The 26,568-nt window shown below is 37.1% G+C and overlaps 1 protein-coding gene, 1 long non-coding RNA gene and 1 pseudogene across 8 annotated transcripts; 2 read left to right on the forward strand and 1 right to left on the reverse strand.

The window, feature by feature from the left end:
* Positions 1–298: 298 nt before the first annotated feature.
* Positions 299–10,584, forward strand: LOC113351063 (annotated as a pseudogene).
* Positions 10,585–17,970: 7,386 nt separating this feature from the next.
* On the forward strand, positions 17,971–20,210 carry LOC113351064 (zinc finger MYM-type protein 1-like). Its single transcript, XM_026595131.1, has 3 exons — positions 17,971–18,270; positions 18,382–19,157; positions 19,259–20,210. The coding sequence occupies exons 1-3, from the start codon at positions 17,971–17,973 to the stop codon at positions 20,208–20,210; spliced, it is 2,028 nt and encodes a 675-aa protein (XP_026450916.1).
* Positions 20,211–21,585: 1,375 nt separating this feature from the next.
* On the reverse strand, positions 21,586–25,976 carry LOC113347702. Of its 7 annotated transcripts, XR_003359187.1 has the most exons (8): positions 25,520–25,976; positions 25,244–25,341; positions 25,027–25,136; positions 24,231–24,890; positions 22,694–22,809; positions 22,470–22,603; positions 22,276–22,393; positions 21,586–21,892 (listed from the first exon to the last, which is right to left on the reverse strand). It is a non-coding gene; the product is annotated as an uncharacterized LOC113347702 (long non-coding RNA). The 7 variants fall into 7 exon arrangements; XR_003359186.1 differs by having other exon boundaries at positions 24,231–25,136; XR_003359182.1 differs by having other exon boundaries at positions 25,027–25,341.
* Between the last annotated feature and the right edge of the window lie 592 nt (positions 25,977–26,568).

Below are 26,568 nucleotides of genomic sequence, written 5' to 3' on the forward strand. Positions count from 1 at the left end.
TATTGGCTGATATCATAAACGATTTGATATTGTCTTAAAAGAGAAAACCCTGCATCAATACGTGGTCTCTCATCTGTTGCTTTTTGAGAGTGTATGGACCGTTATGGATACCACGCCTTCAATCAGACTGTATCCACTTAGGATGTGTTCCTTGGTGGTTGCCCATACATAAAGTTAGGCAAGTTTTTTTTATCTTATTGAGAGTTAAAGATTAAAGACATTGTACTTGGTCGTGTACTCTGTTTTTCCTCTGGTTCCTTTTTCCTGTCTCCGAGTGTTCTAAATGAAAACGGAGACCATGAGTGATTCTACGACTGAAACACCCTTTTCTAAAGCTGGTTTACTTAGTAGATTATCATTTTGGTGGTTAAATCCGTTGATAAAGAAAGGAAAAGACAAACATCTTGAAGACGAAGATATACCTATGTTAAGAAATTCAGATAGAGCAAGCACTTCTTACATGTTATTCATGCAACAACAACAGGAGCAATCACATTCAGTTTTTTGGGCAATTGTTCATTGTTATTGGGAAGAGATTGTCATATCGGGTTTATGCGCATTCCTCAAGATAATCACTCTATCTTCTGGTCCATTGTTTCTTAGTGCTTTTATTAAAGTTGCAGAAGGTAAAGAAGATTTTAAACATGAAGGTTATGTTTTAGCTATACTATTGTTGTTCTGTAAATTGTTAGAATCGCTATCGCAACGGCAATGGTATTTTCGTAGTAGATTAACGGGTATTCGGATAAGATCATTACTTTCAGCAGCTATTTATAAGAAGCAATTGAAACTTTCTAGTTCTGCTAAAACAACAAATTCAGCGAGCGACATAATTAGTTATGTCACGGTTGATGCCTATAGAATTGGTGAGTCTCCTTACTGGTTTCATCAGATATGGGCATTAGTCCTCCAAGTTTGTCTAGGCTTAGCCATTCTTGTTTATTATGTGGGTCTTGCGACGCTTGCGGCTTTAGTTGTCATAGTACTTGCTGTGTTACTGAACATTCCTATGGCAAAACTTCAAACCAAGTATCAGAGAAGGCTTACGGGGCTACAGGATAGGAGACTAAAGGCGATATCTGAAGCGTTGGTGAACATGAGAATCTTGAAGTTTTATGCTTGGGATATTCATTTCAAAAACGTCATCGAAAAATTGAGAAATGAGGAGTACAAATGGTTGTCACCCATTCAGTATCAGAAAGCGTTCAACAGTTTCATCTTTTGGGCAACACCTACCACGGCGGCTGCTGCCACCTTTTTGGCTTGTTACTTTCTCAAGGTTCCTTTGAGTTCTAGTAATGTGTTCACGTTTATAGCAACGTTAGGTATTGTGCAAGAGCCTATTAGAATGATTCCCGATGTTATTGAAGTTGTAATTCAAGCAAAAGTCTCATATGAAAGGATCAAAATCTTTCTTGTAGCATTTGGAGAATGAGAAGGTTAGGCACAAGGGAAATGATAAAGAGCAACTTAAGCATTCCATATTTATCGAATCGGCTTGTTTCTCATGGGAAGAGAGTCCTGTAAAATACACTGAAAAACACAAATTTAGAGGTTAAACCTGGTGACAAAGTTGCTATATGTGGATAGGTCGGTGCAGGTAAATCAACACTTTTAGCAGCAATTCTTGGAGAGGTACCAAACACAAAAGGCACGGTAAGTCCTGTTTTACACACAAACCCTGTTTTTATTTTATTTTATTTAATTTTTTAAGGGTCACTTTTCTGCTTAAATAGGGTTTGAGTCGTGGAATATGTAATTGACCATTGACCCTTTTTGATCGTAGAACAATCCCGTTGAGTCGATAGTTAATCACTTTCGAATTTGGTCAAGTTAACTCCGCCTGACCCTTTGGAAAAATTAAACACAATCAAATGACCCTTTTACTGAAATTATTAGGGTAGAAAATTATTTTAATAAGGGTATTTTAGTTAAAAACATAAAAGGTCAAACTAGTTTTATGTCACTGTACGACTCTTTTGCATGAAGTGCACAACCCAGACCCTCCTTAGGTTGTAAACAAAATATCTCTTTTTTTGAATTAACTTTCAATTGGATTTCTAAACTCATTCTGCAGATTCAAGTTTATGGGCCAATGGCCTATGTTTCTCAAACGGCATGGATACAGTCAGGAAGTATACAAGAAAATATATTGTTTGGGTGCACCTTGGATAAGAAATGGTACCAAGACGTATTGGAAAAGTGTTCACTGCTTAAGGATCTTGAAATGTTACCATATGGTGATCTCACTGAAATAGGAGAACGATGAATTAATTTGAGTGGTGGTCAGAAGCAGCGTATTCAACTAGCTCGTGCGCTCTATCAGGATGCTGATATATATCTCTTGGACGATCCATTTAGTGCGGTTGATGCTCATACTGCTACCAGCTTATTTAATGTGAGATCATAACTCGCTTTCCACTGCAAATTATTTTGCTTATTATTTGTATCCTTTTGATGATTGCTACATTGGTTCCCGCAGGAATACGTTATGGGAGCTCTCTCAGGAAAGACAGTGTTACTTGTGACTCACCAAGTTGATTTTCTTCCTGCATTCGATTATGTTCTGGTCAGTTTGCAACTAAAATCCCATTAAACTGCATCTAATTACGTCTTTTTTTTCTATATGACTGAAAGTTTGATGAATTTTACCATCTTACCGGCTTGCATAGCTGATGTCAGACGGTGAAATCCAACATGCATCTCCATATCATACGCTACTAGCTTCAAGTTCAGTATTTCGTGACCTTGTCAATGCACATAAAGATACAGCTGGATTTGAAAGGCTCGATAAGGTTGATTTCTCCCAAAGAAATGCAATCTCTGCCAAAGGTGAGGGTAAAATATACCGAGACAAAGAGATTCCGGAATCAGCAGGACATCAGTTGATTAGGAAAGAAGAAAAAGAAACTGGAAACACGGGCTGGAAGCCGTACCTGCAATACCTGAATCAAAAGAAAGGCTTCTTTTACTTATCTTTAGCAACTCTTCCATCGCTCTTTTTTTTTGGTGGCCAAATACTACAAAACTATTGGATGGCTTCTAACCTTCAACACTCACATGTCAGCAAATTACGACTAGTAGTAGTCTACTTTGCAATTGGATGCATCTCGATACTCTTTTTACTTGTTAGAAGTGTTTCTGTGGTTGCTTTGACTATGCAGTCATCAAAGTCCTTATTCTGCCAATTACTGGACTCTCTTTTCCATGCACCGATTTCTTTTATGAGTCGACTCCTCTGGGAAGATTTCTAAGCCGGGTAAGTGCACTCACTTATTATATCATTAAATGGATTGTTGATTTTGTAAGAGAATTAACGGAAACTGACATTTTTCCGATTTAGGTCTCTTCTGATCTAAGTATAGTAGATCTCGATCTCGCATTCAACTTCTTATTCGCTATCGTGGTTACCGCTAATATTTATATTACTCTTGGAGTACTGACTGTCAATACCTGGCAAGTCATCTTTGTTTGCATACCGATGGTATTCTCAGTGATATACTTACAGGTAAAGTACAAAGTTTTTCTCCCTAAGCAATCCTGTAAGGAATAAATGGATAAGCTGAAAAATGTACTTTTGCTCAACAGGGATACTATTCGGCTTCTGCAAAAGAATTCATGAGGATTAATGGAACAACCAAGTCAATGGTAGCAAATCATCTTGGGGAGTCCATAGCAGGAGCAATGACAATTAGAGCTTTCCAAAATGAAGAGAGATTCTTTATTCGAAATCTCGAGCTCATTGACAAAAATGCAAGTCCTTCTTTTCACATTTATTCTGCAAATGAGTGGTTCCTCCAACGTTTGGAAACACTATCAGTCATTGTTCTTTGCTCCTCAGCACTGCTAATGGTTTTGCATCCTCGGGGAACTTTTAGTTTAGGTATGAATAGAACGAAACTCTGCCCATACTTTTGTTGCGCCAAAGCCTGCGGAAGCGTTAGGTTTGCTCTACTACGAGGTATCTCAATATCGCCAAGAACACAATCACACACACAAGAAGAACAAGTATTTAACGAGGTTGAATCCTCGAGAAGGAATAAGCAATTTTATATATCACCGTATAGGTTGGAATATACAAAGCCTTAGACGAGAAGAAAAGAACTTTTACCTAGTTCTGGTGTTTTTTTCTCTAGTTCTCTCTATGACTATTTATACATATCAATAGGACTGGACACATTCCTTAATAAGGATTACTTTCCTACAAGTATAGGGTTTCCTAACTTAACTCTAAGAGACAAACCTCTTAAGTTGCTATACTTAGGACACTAGTAATTGGTTTCCCACACCAACTAGATTTCTTAATTTAGTCCTTGACAATCCTACAACCAATTCTCCACCTCGGATCATGCATTCATGCATGAGACGATCAATAAATAAAATCACCTCCATCTTCCAACGTCGATTGAACCATCACTGGCTGCCTACGTATCCTCAATAGGAATCAAACCCGACCGTAGTTCTCTCAAATGGCCTTACTAGAAGACCTCCACCAGGTTCCTAAGAACCTCTACCCCAAAAGGGCCTTTCACCAAACCGGAAGGATGTGTATCAATTTCGAACAATATCGAAACTTGATCCCAGATACTACTTTAGTCAACATATCAGAATGTCTTCACAAGTAGAATGTCTTCTTATTCAAGAATTTCTCTCACAAAGTGAAATCGTACGTCTATATGTTTGGTTCTAGCATGATGCACATGATTCTTAGCCAAATAAATTGCACTTTGACTATCACAATGCACAAGAAGTTGGTCTTGCACAACTCCTAAGTCATCTAGCAAACCTTGTAACCATATAGCCTCCTTAAATGCCTCAGTCACTGCCATATACTCCGTCTCCATAGTTGAAAGCGCCACAGTAGACTGCAAGATTGATCTCCAACTTACTGGTTCCCCTGCTATGGTAAATACATACCCTGTAGTTGTACGTCTCTTGTCCAAATTAACAGCATAGTCAAAATCCACATACTCAACACACAACTGATTGTTACTTCTATCCTTCACAAACTCCAAGCCAACATCAACCGTACCGTAAAGATACCTCAAAATCCATTTTACAGCTTGCCAATGTTCCTTACCAGGACAATGCATATAACGGCTAACCATACTAACAACATGTGAAATGTCTGGCCTTGTATATACCATCGTATACATCAAGCTACCAACAGACTCAGCATATGGGACTTGGGCCATATACTTTCGCTCTTCTTCAGAAGTGGGAGACATACGTGCATTCAACTTAAAATGAGCATCAAGGGGAGTACTTACAAATTTTGTTCCTTCGTAGACACCAAACTTCTGTAACACTTTATTCAAATATGCCTTTTGAGACAAACAAACCTTACCCTTCTCTCTGTTACGTTGAATATCCATACCAAGAATCTTTTTAGCTTCTCCGAGATCTTTCATCTCAAACTCAGTTGACAACTTATGCTTCAAATTATCAATCTCTTTCTTGTTATTCGATGCCATCAGCATATCATCGACATACAAGAGCAAATATATGAATTACCCATCACGTAGATTCGTAAAATATACACAATGGTCATAGTGACTTCTTGTGTATGTTTGGCCTATCATAAACTGGTCAAATCGCTTGTACCATTGTCTTGGAGACTGCTTCATCCCGTACAACGATCTCTTCAGTTTACATACACAATCTTCTTTTCCAGCAACCTTAAACCCACTCGGCTGAGTCATATAGATCTCCTCTTCTAGATCACCATGTAAGAATGTTGTCTTAACATCTACCTGAACTAGGTCTTAATCATATTGTGCTACCAAGGCCAACAAAATACGGATTGATGAGTGTTTTACCACCGGAGAGAACACCTCATTGTAGTCAATCCCTTATCTTTGGGATTAACCTTTTGCAACTAACCTTGCCTTGTAGCGTACGTGATTCACCGAAGATCCTTCTTTCTTAGCATATACCCACTTGCACCCTATGGCCTTCTGACCGTTCAGAAGCTTCATAAGAATCTATGTGCCATTCTTGTAAAGAGACTACATCTCTTCCTGCATTGCACCTTCCCATTCTTTACACTCTGCACTACGTACAACTTCTAAATAGGAAGTAGGAGTACCATCTTCAACAACTGGTAATGCATAAGCAATATAGTCATTCATCCAACCAGGCTTCCTGGTTGTTCTTCTCGCTTTGCTGGTTGTTATAGTCTTCGTGATCGTAGCTTCTGTATTTTCTACTGACTCTTGTTCCTCTTCCTCAACAGTGTCACTATCATTTGGAACTTCAGTAGTTACCTCTCTTTCAGACCCAATGTCTTCAGAATTATTTTGAACAGATACATACTTAACTGGATTTGGTGGAGTTGCATCAATCTCCACCTGCTGCAAAGGCTCATTAGTACTGGTGTTTTTTTTCTCCACCTGCCGAGAACCTCAAGACTTTACCATAGACATCTCATCAAATGTGACATCTCTACTCATGACTATCTTCTTCTCAACTGGATTCCAAATCTTGAACCCTTTTAATCCACTCTTCATACCCACAAAGATTCCTTTCACAACATGGCTATCAAGCTTGTTTTCACTAACATGATAACACGCAGGATAACCAAAGATATGAATTGAGTCATAATCATAAGCTGGTTTACCAAACCACTTCTCCATAGGAGTTTTACCTTATAATGCAGCTGATGGCAACCTATTAATGAGGAAGCACGCATACGTAACTGCCTCAGCCCAAAACTCCTTACCTAATCCAGCATTAGATAACATACATCGTACCTTCTCCAGCAAAGTACGATTCATGCGTTCAGCTACCCCATTCTGGTGCGGTGTCTTCTTAACTGTGAAGTACCTCTTTATCCACTCATTCTGACATACTTGCAAGAATGTATCACTCTTGTACTCTCCACCATTGTCCGAACGTAGTACTTTGATATTTCTGCCAGTTTAAGTCTCAGTTGCCTTCTTCCACCTCACAAAAACTTCTAGGACTTCATCCTTATTCCTCATGGTGTACACCCATACGCGCCTAGAATAGTCATCCATGAACGACACAAACCAATGTTTTCCTCGCAATGATGCATTCTTGGAAGGACCCAAAACATCTGAGTGAACATAGTCAAGAACTCCACTAGTATTGTGGATAATTGTGCCAAAGCTTGTTCTTGTTTTCTTTCCCTTAACACAATGTTCACAAAATGCTAACGTGCAGGCAATAACACCTTTCAACAAGTCTTGTTGAATCAACCTATGCAACGACTTCTCACCTGGATGTGCAAGTCTCGTGTGACATAGCTTCGTCTTCTCAGTAGTTGCAGTCTCGATGTGTTCAGAAATAGACACATCCCCTGTTGTTGTACTCCCATTCAAGTAATATAAGTTATGACGACGTGTGCCCTTCATGATTACCAACGATCCAAAGATTACCTTTAGAACACCATTTTCAGCGACTATCGTATAGCCCTTAGCTTCCAAAGTTTCGAGTGAAATCAAATTCTTCTTTATGGAAGATACAAATCTTACCTCCTTCAACTCTCTAACCATACCATCATGCATCTTGATACGAACACTACCAATTCCAATCACCCTGCAGGTATGATTGTTTCCCATACGTACTTCTCCATCAAGCTCTTCAAATCTTGAGAACCAGTCCCGATATGGACATATATGATATGTTGCTCCAATTTCTAAATCCCATGTACCATTTGTAATAGTACAAGCTGATTGTGTCACAGTCAGCGAAAAATCAGAAGCATCATCTGATTCTTCATTACCTTTAGCAATGTTTGCCTCGGTATTACTATTATATCCTTCTCTTGCCTTACGCTTGGTAGAATCCTATCCCAATGACCTAAATCATGGCACCAAGCACACTCATCTTTACGCAGACGTGTTCTACTCTTAGAACGCCCTCTACCTTTACCATAACCACCGGTCTTCTTTCTCCTGTTTATTGAACGACCTCTTGCAAGAAGAGCATCATTATTATCTTCACTTGCAAGGTCTTCACGGTCCATCTTCCTGAAATCCTCACTACGCAATGATGTAGTGACCTCAGCGTATGTCATCTTATCCTTGCCATGCATTAATGCTTTAATCACGGGTCCATACTTTTCAGGAAGAGAATTAATCAGACACAAAGCTTTTTCCTCATCGTTGATATTATCATCGTAGTTAAACAACTCAACAAGAAGTTTATTAAATGAATCTAGGTGCTCAGTTAGGGTTGCACCTTTCTTCATGTTACAGTGATACAAATTCCTTTTAAGATGTATCCTATTGGCCACGGTCTTCACAAGGTATTCTTTCTCTAGCTTTTCCCAGAGATCCTTAGCTGAAGTCTCGTGATGATAATTAACTTTTACAACAGTTTATAAATACCCTCGTATCGAAGAAAGACATACTCGATTCATCTTGTTCCACTGCTTATCAGACATCTCCACTGGCTGATCTTCTAGAGCTTCTTCTAAGTCAAGATGAACAAGAGCATCCATTACGTCCGTTCTCCATAATTAAACCAAAGTTATTGGTTCTTGTAAACTTTTCTACCTTGAGTTGTGATCTACGTGAATTTAGTATTTCTTATTTTGTTTCTTTATCTTTACTTGTGGACTCCGAATGTTCTCCTAAAGGATCTTTCGGATCAACTGGTTTATCCCCGTCAACCATTGTTCTTAAACAACCAAATATAGATAAAAACAGAACCTTTGAGATTAGTATTACCTCAAGCAATCTTCAGAAAAATACCTTAACTTCAACTTCAATCTGAGTACCCATATCCAAGAGCGTCTCCTTGCTTTGATACCAATTGTTGCGCTTAAGCCTGCGGAAGCGTTAGGTTTGCACTACTACGAGGTATCTCAATATCGCCAAGAACACAATCACACACACAAGAAGAACAAGTATTTAACGAGGTTGAATCATCAGGATGGAATAAGCAATTTTATATATCAATGTATAGGTTGGAATATACAATGCCTTAGACGAGAAGAAGAGAACTTTTACTTAGTTCTGGTGTTTTTTTCTCTAATTCTCTGTACGGCTATTTATACATATCAATAGGGCTGGACACATTCCTTAATAAGGATTACTTTCCTACAACTATAGGGTTTCCTAACTTAACTCTAAGAGACAAACCTCTTAAGTTGCTATACTTAGGACCCTAGTAATTGGTTTCCCAATCCAACTAGTTTTCCTAATCTAGTCCTTAACCATCCTACCAACAACTTTTCCTTTGGATTCACTAATGGTTCATGATTACCAATCTTATGATATGTATGGCAGGGTTCATTGGGATGGCATTGTCATATGGTCTCTCATTGAATTTGGCTCTTGTATTCGCAACTCAAAACCAGTGTGCATTATCAAATAGCATCATTTCAGTGGAAAGGCTATGCCAGTACATGAACATTCCTAGTGAGGCTCCAGAAGTCATAGATGAAAATCGGCCTGAACCAAGTTGGCCTGTTATGGGTAGAGTTGAGATCCATGATTTAAAGGTAAACTATGCGTAGTTTGTATATAAATTTGCAAGAGTATTGTTTGAAGAAGATTGATATACTAAAATACTTGATTGAAGCAGATGATACTCCACTTGTTCTTCAAGGGATTACTTGCACATTTGAAGGAGGACACAAGATTGGAATTGTTGGCAGAACTGGCAGTGGGAAGACAACTCTGATAAGTGCTTTATTTAGAATAGTAGAAGCATTCGAAGGAAAAATTGTCCTAGACGGCGTTGACATCTCAACGATTGGACTTCATGATTTAAGAATGCGGTTGGGAATTATACCTCAAGATCCTACTCTCTTTGAAGGAACTGTGAGATACAATTTGGATCCACTCTCTCAACATAGTGACCAGGAAATTTGGGAGGTATGTTTTCCGGCTCCTCTATCTCTTTGTGCGTTGTTAATCGTACCTGGGAGAACTGCACGTACATTTTACAGATCGGCTACATCACTAATCTTTTCATATTTCATAAATGTGTTAAGGTTCTCGAGAAATGTCAGCTTCGGGAAACTGTTCAAGAGAAAAAACCGGGTTTATGTAGTCTAGGTACGCAAATGTCATTACCATCATCAGCTCTCTCTTTACTCTACCCCTTTCTCTTATATCTAGGTTTTTGTATTACGCGCAGTTGAACAAGATGGTGGAAACTGGAGCATGGGACAACGGCAACTATTTTGCTTAGGTCGAGCGCTTTTGAGGAGATATCAGATATTGGTGCTTGATGAAGCTACTGCTTCAATTGACAATGCAACAGATTCTGTACTTCAAAGAACCATACGTACCGAGTTCGAGAGTTGCACTGTTATCACAGTAGCTCGTAGGATACCGACCGTAATGGATGATAGTACAATGGTGCTCTCAATCAGTGACGGTGAGTTTTGTACACATATACTCTTGGCATATAGGAAACCAAAACTTTAGAGTTCTTTTGTACACTTCTATATGTTGTTATTCAGTCTAACAGAAGTGTATTCTCTTTATGTCTGCAGGAAAGATAGTGGAATATGATGAACCAACGAAATTGATGAATGAAGAGGGATCGTTATTCGGGGAGCTTGTAAAGGAATACTGGTCACACATCAACTCTGCAGATCCCTAATTTTAGTTATTGATCCGCAGTAGTTAGATATATATGAAGCATCTGTGACTGTTGTTTTATGCTCTATGGGATTCTTCCTCACTCTTTTGTACGTGGTGGTGTAGGTAGAGGATCTTAGTTACTGAGATCATCAACCAACAGTTGGTGTTGTTGTTTCATCTCCCCTATTGGCTATTGTGCAGTTCGGTGAGGCTGCTCTCTTAGGGTCTTGATTACCATTGACTGAGATTCCCTTGGCCTCTACTGAATTAATTCTTTCCTTCATCTATAAAATAAAACTTCTTGTTGTATCGGTCGGGAAAAAGAAAAAGAATGTGACTAGAGAACAAATTAAAGAGTTTCCTATCAAGTATAAAGGTGTACATAAGCCTTCTACATAAAATCTAACACCCACTATTTGAAATGCTTTAAGGGAACGTGGGCTGAATTTTGTTAAATGTGGGCAGGTAGAACCAACCACAATACCACATGCGGCAATTAAATTAGAATATTTATTTAAAATTTTGGAAAATATTTATTCATATTAAAATAGAAATGCCACATGTTCAGTTATTATTTGATCCACATGCCCATATCAATAAAATCCCACATCCAAAGCCACGGGTATCCAGGTATCTACCCGGGGATAATTGTTTTATTTTATTTGGAGTTAGCAATTAATTAACATGGATTTTGATAATTCCCTACCACCTACTACAATCTTGTTTTTGGAGTCTGATTGATATTTTGTTGTTTGAATTGATTTTGGAATATGTGCTGATCAAAAATAAATAAATAGAAATGGTGCGACCTGTACTAGCAACCAAATTTAAACAAATAGTAATACAACACTTGTTATTTTTATATTCACTAGTGAGACCATTTGTGTGATCCACATGGTTGCACCGGATTCTTTTAATAACACAATTTAAAAACATTCAAGTATTTTGCTTAATTTTTTTTTTAATATTCTTCAATGTACTCATTAATTGGATAATTAAAAAATCTGTAAATTTTATTAAACTTCTTCTACTTCTAACTCTGTGTACTTGCATCAGATGGTTAGAAGTAGGAACTAGCGAAGAGTTAATTATTATTAACGTGCCAGTCGAAGTAAAACACTTGGTCATCTTTCTTTTCGCCTTGTGTGCGAGTTTCTGAAACCAGGGCCGTATCAAGTTTTTTAGAGGCCCTAGGCGAAAACTGAAAATAGGGGTCCTAGAAAAAATTCCAACGATTGTTTAAAGTAAAAAGACCGATAACATAAATATGTTTTAAAAGAAGAAAACAAACAAACATAAGTATGTAATAAAATTTTCAAATGGAAACGACTAGGCAAAAGTAGTTAATCTACGATAAATTGATCGTTCTGGCCTCCTCAGCGAATTCATCAATTATCGTACAGTAATCGATGATATTCACCATGTCGACCTCGATAGATAACATTGCTAGGTCATTTAATCTTTATTGTGACATTGTCGACCGAAGGTAGGACTTGATCAACTTTAGCTTTGAGAAACTTCTTTCTGCAAAGGCAACTGTAATGCAAATTGTCAATAAAATCTTGTGTACAATCACTGCATTCGGGTACCAACCTTCCAAATATTTCAGGAAATTCAACACTTCAATTGGCCGTTCAATCTCTTCTGGCAAATATCTTTCAGAACTTTCATTTCGGCATACAAGTCAAGCCCATCGATATCGGAACCCATGTCATGCTTTAAATAATTTTGATGCTTGATATAAGATGACTTTAAGGTGCTTCAATTTTTTCTTCCAACTCGGTAGCTTCGTCTAATAACTCTTCAAATCCACTATTCCTGCACTTCTCAAAAAAAAAGATCTTTTACTCGGTCCATGGCAACATCAAGATGCATATTTTCTTTCTGTAACAATTTGCTAACAGAGTCGACTGCAAGCAGATTCTATAACAATTTGCTAACAGAGTTGACCGCAAGCAGTAAATACAATGATTCCAATGGGCCAAAATAGTTTTGAAATGAGCTGACAATAATTTCTTTTTCTTCTTTTTTCATTCTGGCGGGCTAATGCTATACAAAAATAAATAAATGGGGGCCCCTATCATCCGGAGGGCCCAGGCGATTTCCTATGTTTCCTATAAGCCTGGTACAGACAACGGAGTAAAAATGTAGGAGGAGGATTTTCCATGTTTGAAAGTGAACTCCTCAATACCAAAATATATATGATCTATACAAGATGACAAACATTTTTTTTTAATAAGAATAGAGAAACATATTAAAACAGAGAAGAATTTACACAAAATTGGTTAAAAAGATCAAAGTCAACAATTTCTGGGTGAAATGGACAGTTAGATTTTGATACTGTTTAAATGGACAAAAATGTAAAAATAGGCAGGATGTAACCAGTTTCATCGTGTCCATTTTCAAATATTTTTTCTTATTTTTACTTTACACAGGATGTATCCAGTTTCATCCTTGCTATTTTTTAAATTTAAGCTAGGATGAATCCAGTTTTATCCTTGCTATTTTTTTTTCTGGCCATTTCACCCAAACTATTTTTTACTCGTCCATTTGAACCGTGATTTAAAAATATTTGGACTCTTTCTGTAACAATTTGCTAACAGAGTCGACTGCAAGCAGATTCTATAACAATTTGCTAACAGAGTTGACCGCAAGCAGTAAATACAATGATTCCAATGGGCCAAAATAGTTTTGAAATGAGCTGACAATAATTTCTTTTTCTTCTTTTTTCATTCTGGCGGGCTAATGCTATACAAAAATAAATAAATGGGGGCCCCTATCATCCGGAGGGCCCAGGCGATTTCCTATGTTTCCTATAAGCCTGGTACAGACAACGGAGTAAAAATGTAGGAGGAGGATTTTCCATGTTTGAAAGTGAACTCCTCAATACCAAAATATATATGATCTATACAAGATGACAAACATTTTTTTTTAATAAGAATAGAGAAACATATTAAAACAGAGAAGAATTTACACAAAATTGGTTAAAAAGATCAAAGTCAACAATTTCTGGGTGAAATGGACAGTTAGATTTTGATACTGTTTAAATGGACAAAAATGTAAAAATAGGCAGGATGTAACCAGTTTCATCGTGTCCATTTTCAAATATTTTTTCTTATTTTTACTTTACACAGGATGTATCCAGTTTCATCCTTGCTATTTTTTAAATTTAAGCTAGGATGAATCCAGTTTTATCCTTGCTATTTTTTTTTCTGGCCATTTCACCCAAACTATTTTTTACTCGTCCATTTGAACCGTGATTTAAAAATATTTGGACAAATGATTCATTTTCCGAAGAATTTACGGAGTCTGCCATATAGACTAAAAGAATACTAAAAACAAAAGCAAAGATAAAAACAAACGGAGAAGATTTGAGACGTAAGTTAAACACTAAGTCCCAGTTGTTTACAGTGTTTGAAAAATTGACGTGAATTCTGTTTCCCCTTGTAGTAGCCCACCCAAGAATAAGAGTTTTAACTCCAGTGCAGAGTTCCATGTCCATTGTAGAAGCCCACCCAAGAATAAGAGTTTTGACTCCAGTGCAGAGTTCCATGTCCATTTTGAAGCTATATTTGGTTTCGAAAATTCTGCAGTTTCTTTCCATCCATAAAATTCAAGTGACTGCCGCCGGAATAAGGTCCCAAATCAATTTTCCATCACCAGAAATACAAGAATTAGACCAAGTATACGCCAACGAATTCATAGTTTCGGGAAAACCCATACCCAGTTTGAGTTTGGTATAATATGTGACCAGATTTTAAAAGCAACTTTACAGTGAATAAGTATATTGCGATTCCGAACTATCTCCACAGAGTATGAAGGAACTGTATATATTCATACCATTTTGCTGCAGCATATCCAAAGAGTTCAATTTACCATGCAACACACACCACAAGAGGAAGTTTATTTTGGGAGGAACACCAGTCTGCCAACAGAACTTGTAGGGAAAATCGGGAGTACCTCAGGGACGGGCCCAGTGCTGGGCTAACCCGGGCTATAGCCCCTCCCCAGATTTGAAAACTAATTTCTAAGGCATACTGTATACCATCCAGATTAGCCTCTTTTTATATATTTAGCCCGGCACTAAATATGGACAACCAAAAATTGATACGTGTGAGATCCTGGTGGCTCTCTAAAAGAGTCACAGAAATTATAACCGCAAGTGCACGGCGTCGAAAGTGGCAAATGTGCAAGTACGAGTCGATCCACAGAGAGTTGGGGATGTGTTGAGATTCTCCTAAGCTAAAGTTATCCTACAGTGAGCTAAGGGCAGTAAACTATGGTGACAGTGACAATGAACTAGAGTGGTAGTGAGCAGTGATGGATGAAGGCAGTGAATAGTGATGCAAGACAGAAATGTTGACAATGAGTAAAAGTGAAGATATTGACAGTGGTGAGCAAGAGCAACAATGATAACTTAAAAGTAACAGAGACAGAGGCAATAAGTGACATGAAGATGTTGATAATGAGCTAAGGGTTAAAACTAGGCCTGTCAATGGAAGAATATCCGTCGGATATTTAGAAATCCGATATCCGACATGTTAAGCACTACCGGATATTCGATATCCGATAATATCCTATAGGATATCAAAATCAGATATCGATTCCGATAGGCTAAGTTGTCGGATATCCGATAAATATCCGGTTATAACAAAAAAGCTTAAAAATCCTTGTAAAACATTTTCATAATTGATACTTATGGGATATTTATCCGACAATATCCGATAATATCCGATACTAGACTCGAAATTAGGATAAATTATAAATAAGTTCCTATACTACCGGATATCGGATATTAACATTTCGGATGGGGTCTAATCCGTTTCCGATATGTTAAGGAAGAAATATCCGATAAAATATCCGATCTGATATCCGATATCCGATAAAACGGATAAAATCCTATAGGATCTCGAATACTCGGAAACGGATACCGGATATCGGACAAATATTGACAGGCCTAGTTAAAACAGTGAGCAATGAAGGTAAAACAAGTGAAAGAAAACAGTGAAGAAAATGAAAACAGTGGGAATGGAAGTGTGATTCTAGGGTTAAGATTTCCCTTTCACCTAGCTAGTTCACCTAGGTTAAATCCTTGTCCCTAATGGACAAGAGGGTCTAGTTCAAGCTAGTCTCTTGGCCAGGGCAATTCATGTGGCAAGTTATCTAACCTAAAATCCTTAGATTAACCCCTAGCATTGCCTATATGATTAAAGCATAAACAATCACAGGTCATTTAGGTTTCTAGGTCTCTAACTAATATTGCTGGTTAATCCCTTAGAGCTACCACTAACCCCTAGCATTAGTGGTCTTTTTACAGCACCACTAATCACAAGTCAGTGAGGCTTTTAGGAATTTAGCTAGCCTAGACTATTTTGAGTTCTACAAGAATCAACCTAAAGGCTAACCAACAAGGCTTAAGGGTCTTCTCACCCTAGTGGTGGATTTAGAACATGCTGAAGTTAGGAGTTTTCATGTTGTCAAGCATTAAGACTCAAAACAAGAACATATAAGTAAACAGGGGAATTACAGGACTAACAGTAGAAGATTCACAAGACAACAAACAATTGAACATTCACACAACAAACATTAACAGTGGATAAGAAGAAGATATGCATTGGATTGAAAAATGAAATTAACCCAATTAGGGGGTATCTCGGATGACCCAAGAACCGTTTTAACATTCTACATCAGTTTCTATTTATAGCTTACAACAAAATCCCTAATTCACAAAACCCTAAAATTTGCAAACCCTAACTTTTGGGGAAAATAAAATTCGACATACCCATGTGTAAATTGGCTTCGACCCATGCTTCTTGATGTCCCTCTGATGCTCTTCCTGCTCCAATTGATGTACTGCAACCCTAGCTCGAGTTGTTTCATCAATTCCACACCTAGGTCAGAGAGATGTAGGTTTGGGGAAACGACTAGGCTAGGGAGATAAAACTGTGGTGCGTACGGGTTTAGGTAGAGGCGGAGAGGGGTGTAGTGAAGCTCGAGGAGCAGCAGTTGCAGGCTGCCATGGTCGGGTGGAAGGAGGAGCTGGTTTTGGGGAAAATTGATTTGGGAAGAAGAACCCGATGGAGAAGAAGGGTCCGTTTGGTTAGGGGTATAGGTTTCTGATGCTAGGGTGTGAGGCGGATGTATCAAAGGTTGATGCTCAGCGAAGCGAAAGTGTAGGATGAAAAGGTGATGGAATGATCCAACGACGCGATAGAAGCGACCGTTGGATGATGAGATACAACAAAACTGACGGCTTCAGATGGAGTTAGGTACTATAGTGTTTGACGGGAGCTTCGGAGTTTGATGCACAATGATGAGGCGACCGTTGGATGATGAGATGGATCCAATCTGACGGCTCTCATGGAAATGGGTATGGATAATGGAAATAGATTTGGGTAAGGGTCTTGGGTCTTGGGTATGCCAAGCCCATATCTTCTTTAAGAACAATTCTTCCTCTTCAAGCCCACTTCTAATTGATCCGGCTCTTGCAAACATCATTCTTCGCTTCCTCCTAGCGGGAGTCTTTGCCGTTCCTTTGCTCTTTTCGCTCCGTGAGATAACCAGGCTTTATTTAGTACCTAAAAATGCAAAATTAATTAAGAAAAGTATTTATTCTTGAAAACAATGAAAATACAGAATATGGGATAAAATGTAGAATTAATGCACAAAAGATGAGTTAAATGCCAAGAAAAATATATAGAAATATGCACTTTTTAGCACTCATCAGATCCTACACCACTAATCGAAGCCAGTAAAGTTAAGATATTCGCCTTTTTCTTTTGCTTGGCAGAAGTCTCGAAGAGTAAAGACCAAAGAGTTGGAAAGAGGACTTCCTATCTATGTCACAGTGGTAGTATTGAATTTAATTTTGATCGATCTGATTTTGGGAAGATCGTAATCAATTATTCAATTTGAAGTTTGTAAACAAGATTGCAGGATGCTCGATTAAAATTTCAAGGTATTTGTAGTGTGTAGTTTTCGTTTTTTTTACCTTGTGAATCTAGGGTTTTGTATTGTTAATCAGATTGGATAATGGAGTTATGGTGATATTTCTTAATAAATATCAGTAGTTCTAGTTTTGTTATCTTAGATCAATGATTTAGTATAATGAAATTGCAAGGATTCTCTTGCTATGTTAATAATTAGGTTTTTTTTTTTTTTTGCTGATTTTTTTTGGTTTGCTAAATAATTAGGATTCACTTAAATATGGGTGTTCTTAATTTGATTCCACTGTTAATTATAGTTCATACCTGATTAGAAAGCTTTTCCACTGTTATACCTCGTCCAAATTGGAGTTAAGTTTTAAATTCAATAGTTCTGTAATTACTCCTTGTTTTTGCTTCAATACTTTGATAGTTTGATATGATTATTTACAATTTCAGGTATATACTAATCCTATTCGACAATGTCACTCGACCATTTTCGTCCACGGGCTAAGAAGTTAAAAACGATAGAGTCATTTTTCAAGCCTAAAAGGGGTGATAAATCAAGTGAGCTGCTTCCTTCTACTGACAATGTTGGCATGCCTACATCATCACACTATGAACATGGTACTTCTCAGCAGCAAAAGAAGCCATCATATGCTCAACCAACTATATCTAGTAAAGCCAAAGAAGTTGCAGTTCAAAGAAATGGAGGTACTTATGAGCGTGATACAGGTTTGCGGCGCCAAATTTATGAATATCCAGTGAATCAACGTGATGAGGTACGTCGAGCTTATTTAAAACAGGGACCTTTCAAACCTAAATTATCCAAATATCCTCCTACTTAGGATGGAAGACAAGATCGTTATTTTAAATATAGTTGGCTGAGACAGCATTCATGGCTAGAGTACTCTATCGAAAAGAACAAAGCGTATTGCTTCCCTTGCTTTATTTTTGAAACGGATCCACCTAAGCGTCATGCATTTACAATAGAAGGTTTCTCAGATTTCAAGCATATTGGTTCTAATAAGACGGTATCTACATGTTCATTTGTTCAACATGTTGGACATATCAAATCTTCTCACATGGTAGCTGTGGAAACTTGTGAAAATCTTCGGAGGCCATCTCACCATATTGATAGAGTTTTTCGTAAACAAAGTAAGGAGATTATAACAAAGAATAGGTTACGACTAAAGGTAGCAATTGAGACAGTTAAAGTGCTTGGTCTTCATGCATGTCCTTTTAGAGGTAACGATGAGTCATTAGAGTCAACAAATCGTGGTAAGTTTATTGTTTTGATGAAATATGCAGCCATATTGAATGACAAGATTGATGAAGTTGTCTTAGGAAATGCACCTGGAAATGCAATGTATACTTCACCGAAGATTCAAAAGGAAATTCTACATATTCTCGCTAACAAGGTAAAGGATACTATTCGTGCAGAAATCGGAGATGCTAAATTTTGTATTCTTGTAGATGAAGCACAAGATTCATCAGTTCAAGAGCAAACGGCTATTGTTCTGAGGTTTGATGATACTAATGGTTGCATTAGAGAGCGGTTTTTTGCAGTCAGAAGTGTTGAGGACACCACGTCATTAACTTTAAAGAGGGAGATTTCCGAAGATCTTTCTTCACATGGTATTTTAGTAGAAAATATTCGGGGTCAGGGGTATGATGGTGCTAGTAATATGAGAGGAGCATGGAATGGGTTGCAGACATTGTTTCTTAGAGATTTCCATATGCTTATTATGTCCATTGCTTTGCTCACAGGTTACAACTAGCATTAGTAGAAGCAGCTACAGATGAGCAAGATGTTTATCTGTTTTTTGAGAAGTTAAAGGTTATTTTCAAGCTTGTTGGGGCTTCTCCTAAGCGTCACAGTCAATTGAAATCTGCAGCAGTATTAGAGGTCGCCATAAAATTAGCTGATGGTGAACTTGAGACTGTTTCGGGAGACAATCAAACTCGTACTTTGAAATGGGCAGCAAATACTCGTTGGAGCTCACATTTTGGTTATGTATTCAGTTTGATCCGTATGTATAATCCAGCTTGCATAGTCCTTCAAAATGTTATGAAAGATGGAAACACCTCTAAGATAAGGGGGATGGCAAAAGGTGCTTATCTTGCAATTAGGTCTTTTGAGTTTGTTTTTATCTTACACTTGGTGGGAAGTGTTATGGCGGTAACAGAAGTGCTATGTCAAGCTCTGCAAAAGAAAACACAAGACATTGTTAATGCCATGAATCTGGTCAAGTCCACAATAGTGCTTCTTCAAGAATTGAGGGACAAACATTGGGTTACTTTTTTTGGAAATGTTAAAAGTTTTTGTGATGAACATGACATTGTCCTTCCTGAATTTTCAGATCGATATATGATGGGTACGGGTCGTTCTTGTCAGCAGAAAGACCATATGACTATTGAACATCATTACCGCGTTAATATATTTAATGCTGTCATTGATTTTCACCTATTGGAGCTAAGCAATCGATTCACAGAGGAATCAATGGAGCTACTTGTGCTTTGTTCAGCTTTCAGTCCGGATGAAAATTATAAAGCTTTTGACATTGATTCCCTTTGCAGTCTCGCAGAAAGGTTTTACCCTGATGATTTCACGGGGCAAGAGGTATGTGTTTTAAGAAGCCAACTACAACATTACAAGTTAGACATTGCCGACAATCCAGATTTTGGAAACATGACTACTGTGGCTGAATTATGTCAGTGATTGGTTGAAAATGGTAAGTCAAATGCCTATGATTTGATAGATAGATTAATTCGCCTTGTCTTGACTCTTCCCGTTTCAACAGCTAGTGCAGAAAGGGTATTTTCATGTATGAATATTATGAAAACGGTACCTCGTAACAAGATGGGTAATGAGTTTCTTGGAGATTGTATGATAGTCCATGTTGAAAGAGAAATTGCTGAAAAAGTGTCATGTGACTCTATCATAGATGACTTTGCTTCATTGAGACCACGAAAGGTCCAATTCAGTTAGTATATACGTGTTGCATATATTTTGTTATAGCTAGTTATGCATATATATATATATATATATATATATATATAGATCGTCGGATGAAATGTTATACTTGTACTTAGCTTAGTCACTTATAAATCCTAATGTATAACAACTTTTTTGTTATAAAATATGTAACTTTTTGTACTTAAACGCTTATGAAATGTTAATGGGATATAACTTTTTGCTATAAAGTGAAGGGGTTCTTGGTTGTTGAAAGTTTTTGTTAATTTTATGGAGCTAACCAATTGGTGAATATTGTAAGGTTTTTGGCGATTTATGTTGCAGCGTTGCAGGTGAGATGATATATAGTCCACCGATTGTATAAAGCTTATGAAATGATCGGTATTTGGTTGTTGGACAAGCGACATATGCATCAATAAAAAGGTACTACTTTATAATTTCTTTGGTAGAACTTTGATTATCTTGTTGAACAAAAAAAAATTTTTTTTGCATATGTTTAGCCCTACCCAACACTATTTCCTGGATCCGTCCCTGGATTACCTTCCTACAAATTTGCATGATACTAATTCTTTTTGATAATCATTAAACATAAGCATATTTATAACTTTATGTTAATAATTCTATTAACAATGTTGAATGAGATTTCATGTAACAGTGTGTAATATGTTCAATTAATATGCATCTTATGTAAAGTTTAATATATCTACGGTATCCCTAATTATTGCGACCAAGTACAATAAATAAAAAACATAAAAAAACAAAATAAATAAAAACCAAAGAACAATAGCAAAAAGTATAGTATATATCTACCAGGAAATGACCCGTACCGTACCGGTACGGGCTATTTCGCATTGTTGTAAACTGGGGTATTAGAAACTGTTAGACATTGTTCAGAGTTTGACTTCCTGCTTTATCCAAAATTTGTCATCCAACCATTTCCAGTGTTAAGTTTTGTTTAAATCAACAAAATATATCACTAAATATGCTCTCACTTCTCGCCAACCACTGTCTGATCCTATTTTTTTTTCTTGATTGTTCTTTCTTTTAAGTATTAAACAATTTTTTTTTTAATTTTCATTGAAGCTCCAACTGATGCCAAGATTCAAAGAACCCACCAAAATCATTAATCCCTCCTTTTTTTTAGTATTAGATAAAAAGAATTATTTTCGTTGAAGCTCCAACTGATGCCAAGATTAAAAGAACCAATAAAAAATTTAAATGTGCACGAAAAGAAAGCAAAACGAATCTAAATGTCTGATCTGAGTTTTGATCATCCATGTGTCTCCTCCATTGATTCAGCAACTCCCTCGAAAAGGGTGTCCCATCGAGCTGTATAGATGTTGAAGTTGTTTCGCCACATTTGCAATGTCCAGAGTATCGTCTAATATTTCCTCGTCCTGCTCCGCTACCTGGAGAGGGCTCATATCCTGTTATTTATTTATCATTGGAAATTATGTTAGTAATGTGTATTATTGTATGTCTCCAATGATTCGTTCTACGTATATTGGTACTGAATTGTTGTCAACCGCATTAAAGAGTTAGTTTACATAGTAAAATGTCCATACTCCATTTCTACGGTTTAGTCTAACCACGTAGTAAATGGGTGGTTGCTTCCACCAAATTCCGGAGGACGTATGAACTTCAAACACCATCTGGTGCAACAATATTTCATAGAGGTCCCAGAAAACATGTTCTACTCTTCATGTAATATTGTTTGGATATGAAGTTTGGTGACATGTTTATGCGTTTAATCATTTTACCATGTAAAAATATTATGGTAATAAATTCTTTTTAATATTTAGCACCAAACCTCTTTCATATGCATCAGTGAATCCACCATGTTTCCCAAAAGACGTTCTGCCACAATTCCATCGGCAGCAAAGGTTGTCGTCCCTGTTCCATGGCGGACTTCCATGGTTAAGATTAGCCTGGAAGCGGGATTTATTGGTTAAATTTTTGTTGTCGCTATTTTTGGAACAAATTTTTTTTTGGATGGAGTCATACCTTGCCGTGTTGAGTATTCTGGTCAAGCATGTTTTATAGAGACTACGGTGTTCCCGTTTTGACATATGTATGAAGCATATAGGGCAGTAAATGATTAACCACGGTCTTTGAAAGAGAGTATTTGTACCAGCACCCTGCAATTAAGAATTATTAATACCTTAGTAATTTATGTTTTTTGTTTTTATTATTTGTACATAACCTTCTAAGTTTTCATATGAGTATACCATGTTGACTTAATATCGGCAATGGTAACTCGATGCTCTCTGTTGAAAGGTGCAAGAGTTGGTGACCATTGGGTTGGTCAACAGAACGTTGTTATCAACTTCGGCCGCCTAGTCTTCTGCACACGAATAAGGTTTAACATATAATTGGTTAGCATGCGTGCATTATGTACTGGAATTTATCTAGAATTATTTTTTGGCTCCTTGTTGTTTATCTAAGACAGATGAATCGATACCTAGTAGTAAGGGCCTAAGGGGTTTGTCAATCGCTGTTTGTTCAGATAACTGAACATGTACTTCTGTACCCCACAACGCATTTGATACTTTTAATGAGTTTAGTGTTGAAACACAAATTTTGGAGGATCAAAGAAGATACTTTTCAGTGAGTTTAGTGTTGAAACACAAATTTTGGAGGGTTAAAGACGACCAATCTCAGCGGATATCCGCCTGCTAAAATTAAAATTAACACAATAAGACACTATATTTGTAATTCTATATTTATTCATCCATAAGCCGCAATCGATTACGTTGACTCGGTTTTACTGTTGCAATAATATTTTTCACTGAAATGAGACCCACCTTTAGCATTGTCAAATTTCTAACAAAATTGACAGTGTTGTTATTCGACAGTATATGCATACTCTTTTTTTTCCCTCACTCATCATGCAGTTTCGTCTGCCACCCTGTGGTCTAGGTATCTAATATAATTGAACTAAGATGTCGGCATTTTTTATGTGAAAAGCATTCTGTATCCTCTTTTTACATGTTCCAACAGATTTTATGCGTCCTACCTCATTAAGCAGCGATTTTGAATCGCATTGACTGGTTAAGATACCTTGTTGGTCTGGCCAGATTCTGACCTGACCTGTGAACAAAAAGTTCAGTGAAAACTTAACAACTATGAGTCGAAACCCAATCTAACTAAATGACAAAATCTAACTGCATGAAACCTTGGACACTGCTTCAAAAATCATCTCAGGGAACAATCTTACAGTTAGGGTGTGCGTCAAGGGCATCAACTTCACTAAATGGTCCTGCTACACCTTAGATTTAGGTGATGAAATAATTATGAATTTTCCAAATGGGTAACCCTATTGTTAAGCATGCAATAAACCTTATATGCTACCCAAACCTTTTAGTCATCACCGGCAGACGCAGAAAAATTGGTTATAGATAGTGATCACTGATCATGGAACGAAAATATTCTGTGTGAAATGCAAGAGAGGGAATGAATATCACCCGTGCAGCAGGCAGTTAGGAACCAATGGAAAATAGATATGTATCTGAAAGGCATATATGTTAACTATAATCTCGTTAAGTGAATTACATTAAGGTACATAACATTCCACTGAAGAATTTGTGTTCACCAATTTAGAATCATTGGCGGGCGGTGTCTGACAAATAATGAATTTTTTTTTGTTTGGATTTTTATCCATACTTTGAACCCCGGGAATTTTAGAAATATGAACCATATAAGTTGAGATACCAATCTATCTTTCTATAAAACCTGATATATGTAAATGCATAAGAAAACACTCACCTCATTAATCCGGAAGTTTGAATCGCAGCTTGATCATAGAAATGTGGAGTTACTACTGCACACGGTCAAGATAAAATTAACAAACCAAAGTCAAAACCACAAAGAATCCAGTTAAGATTAAATTAAAATGACAGTGTAGATAAATATTTGTTGACTGATAACATTAGACAGTGATTCAAAGAACAGGGACGGCTGCAGCTAAAAAAAACAAATGAAACTCTAACAATCCCTATTAATTCGTCTCTCCTATTAAACTTCGGCCTACTGAAATGCCATCACTCATTATTAGAGCATGGCCATTGGCTATTATCAAGTATGTAAGCAAATTGGTAAACATGGTATGGAAACAAAGAAAACATAAAGCTCATAAAATTACTAAAAATACTTGGAATGTTTTCTTCAATCTAATATTCAGTTGTTGAGGCGGAACTCATTAAGCATCTTCTTTATCATCCATTTGAATTTTCATCAAGGCGAGCTTTCTTTTTTGGGTGGTTACCTTGCTATGGGCATATCAACTTTGGATTCACAATTAATACACCAAAAGTCACCATCATCACCAAGTACTTTTTTGCCACACCGATGGCATGCGAGATAGTGCCATCCACTTTCAATCAGCAGATTGGTGGCACTGGCGTTATGCATGATAACATTTGCTGCCTGTGTATAAAGAGTTAACGTATATGGATTGTCGCAGATATGTTAACTGCACAAATAAATAGAGTTTTCTGGAAGAAAAATAAGATGCACAATAACCTAAAACAACTAAAATTCTTTTAGGGATCGAAAAACTAACCTGGCAGGATGGATCTCTTTTGGCGGAGAGGAGGTGAGATATACTATTTTTCAATTTTCAGGATCAAAAATATGAATGGGTGCTTTGCCTTTATTAATTGGCATTGCAAACTTCAAAGAATCATTTTAGGGGGGGAATCAAATACCGTTAATGGAAAATTGGAAACAGAGCAAGACTTGGATAGTGTGGTGAACTTATTAGGAAGTTAGTGAATTACCTTGCCGCCGGAAGTGACAGACGTGTACTTTTCCTCCCGAATTCCACATTTAACTCCAACAACTTCAATCAGAAGAGTTTACTTTCACACCCAAAAGCCTAAAAACCCACAGAGAAGCACAAATCAAAATTCAAATGATGAGATAAAAAGCGAAAACCAAACAACAACATTATCATAGCAATTTGAAAAGTAAAATTCATCAAATTTGAATGATTGAAAAGGAAAGAATAATTGACAGAAAATGTATGCGGAAGCAAGGAAACACATAAAACTTACATGTTGAACTGGTAAAACGGATCCTGTTCTCGAATTGAATTGGACATTTTATAGACAAAATCCAATTAACCAAGGGATGAGCGTTTAAGTTCTGTAAAGACGCCAAATATTCAATTGGATTGGGCATATCTTCTGTCGTTGAAGATAGAATCCAAGGAAGCCTAGGGTTTCTGAGCCGTTAAGGAATAAGGAAGGTGAGAAGAATCCATTAAGAGCAATTGAGCAAGATGATGAGAGTGCTTATTGATCGCCGGTTTCTAAGCTCGATTTGAAACTTTCATCTGCTATTGAGGAGAGAATGGAAAAGCAATGAAGATTTGTTGTTGGGGAGAGAATAGAAAGACATCTAGGGCTCCTGATCCGTTATGGAATAGGGAAGGCAAGACAAATAAATTACTCGAACTCGATGAGATTTTCCATTAATCGGAATATGAAGGGAGAACGGACGTGCTAAACCATTGACAATGCTCTGCCATTAGATAAAATGGAAAACCTAGTTTATAATTCGCCATTTAAGGAACATAATTAATTCACCCAGCGTGGGACGCGAGAGAAGGCCAGCCATCTACGTAATTCTATGAGGGAAGGGAAGATCCTAACCGGTAGTTAGAAATTCAATGTATCCTGACCCCTGGGTGACACACCGGACACTGTTACAGTATAAAAATTGATACTAGGTCTCTATCCGTGCCATAACGGCACGTGCAAGGATATGTGTTTCAAATGTATCCATCGATTCATACATGTCGTAATTATCTGAGAAGAATCGAACCGATCGATCCAGGTCTTAATGTTTTGAGAAGTTGGTTAATAAACATGTCCTTATCATCGAATTTTTTAATATTGTGTATGTAAGTCATACAACCCTTTGGGACAAACATAATTAATCGTTAGAGCAAATCCTATGGGCAGTAGAACATTACTTCGTTCAGTACTTCAAAAAAATATCATCAAAGGTCATTTACCAAATTTGTAACAAAACTAAAAAACACCTAAAATTACTTTAAAATCAATTAGTGTTGCAGTAAACCATCGAGAACAAGACAAAG

The sequence above is a fragment of the Papaver somniferum genome, chromosome 2, assembly GCF_003573695.1.
Source record: "Papaver somniferum cultivar HN1 chromosome 2, ASM357369v1, whole genome shotgun sequence".
NCBI classification, from domain to species: domain Eukaryota; kingdom Viridiplantae; phylum Streptophyta; class Magnoliopsida; order Ranunculales; family Papaveraceae; genus Papaver; species Papaver somniferum.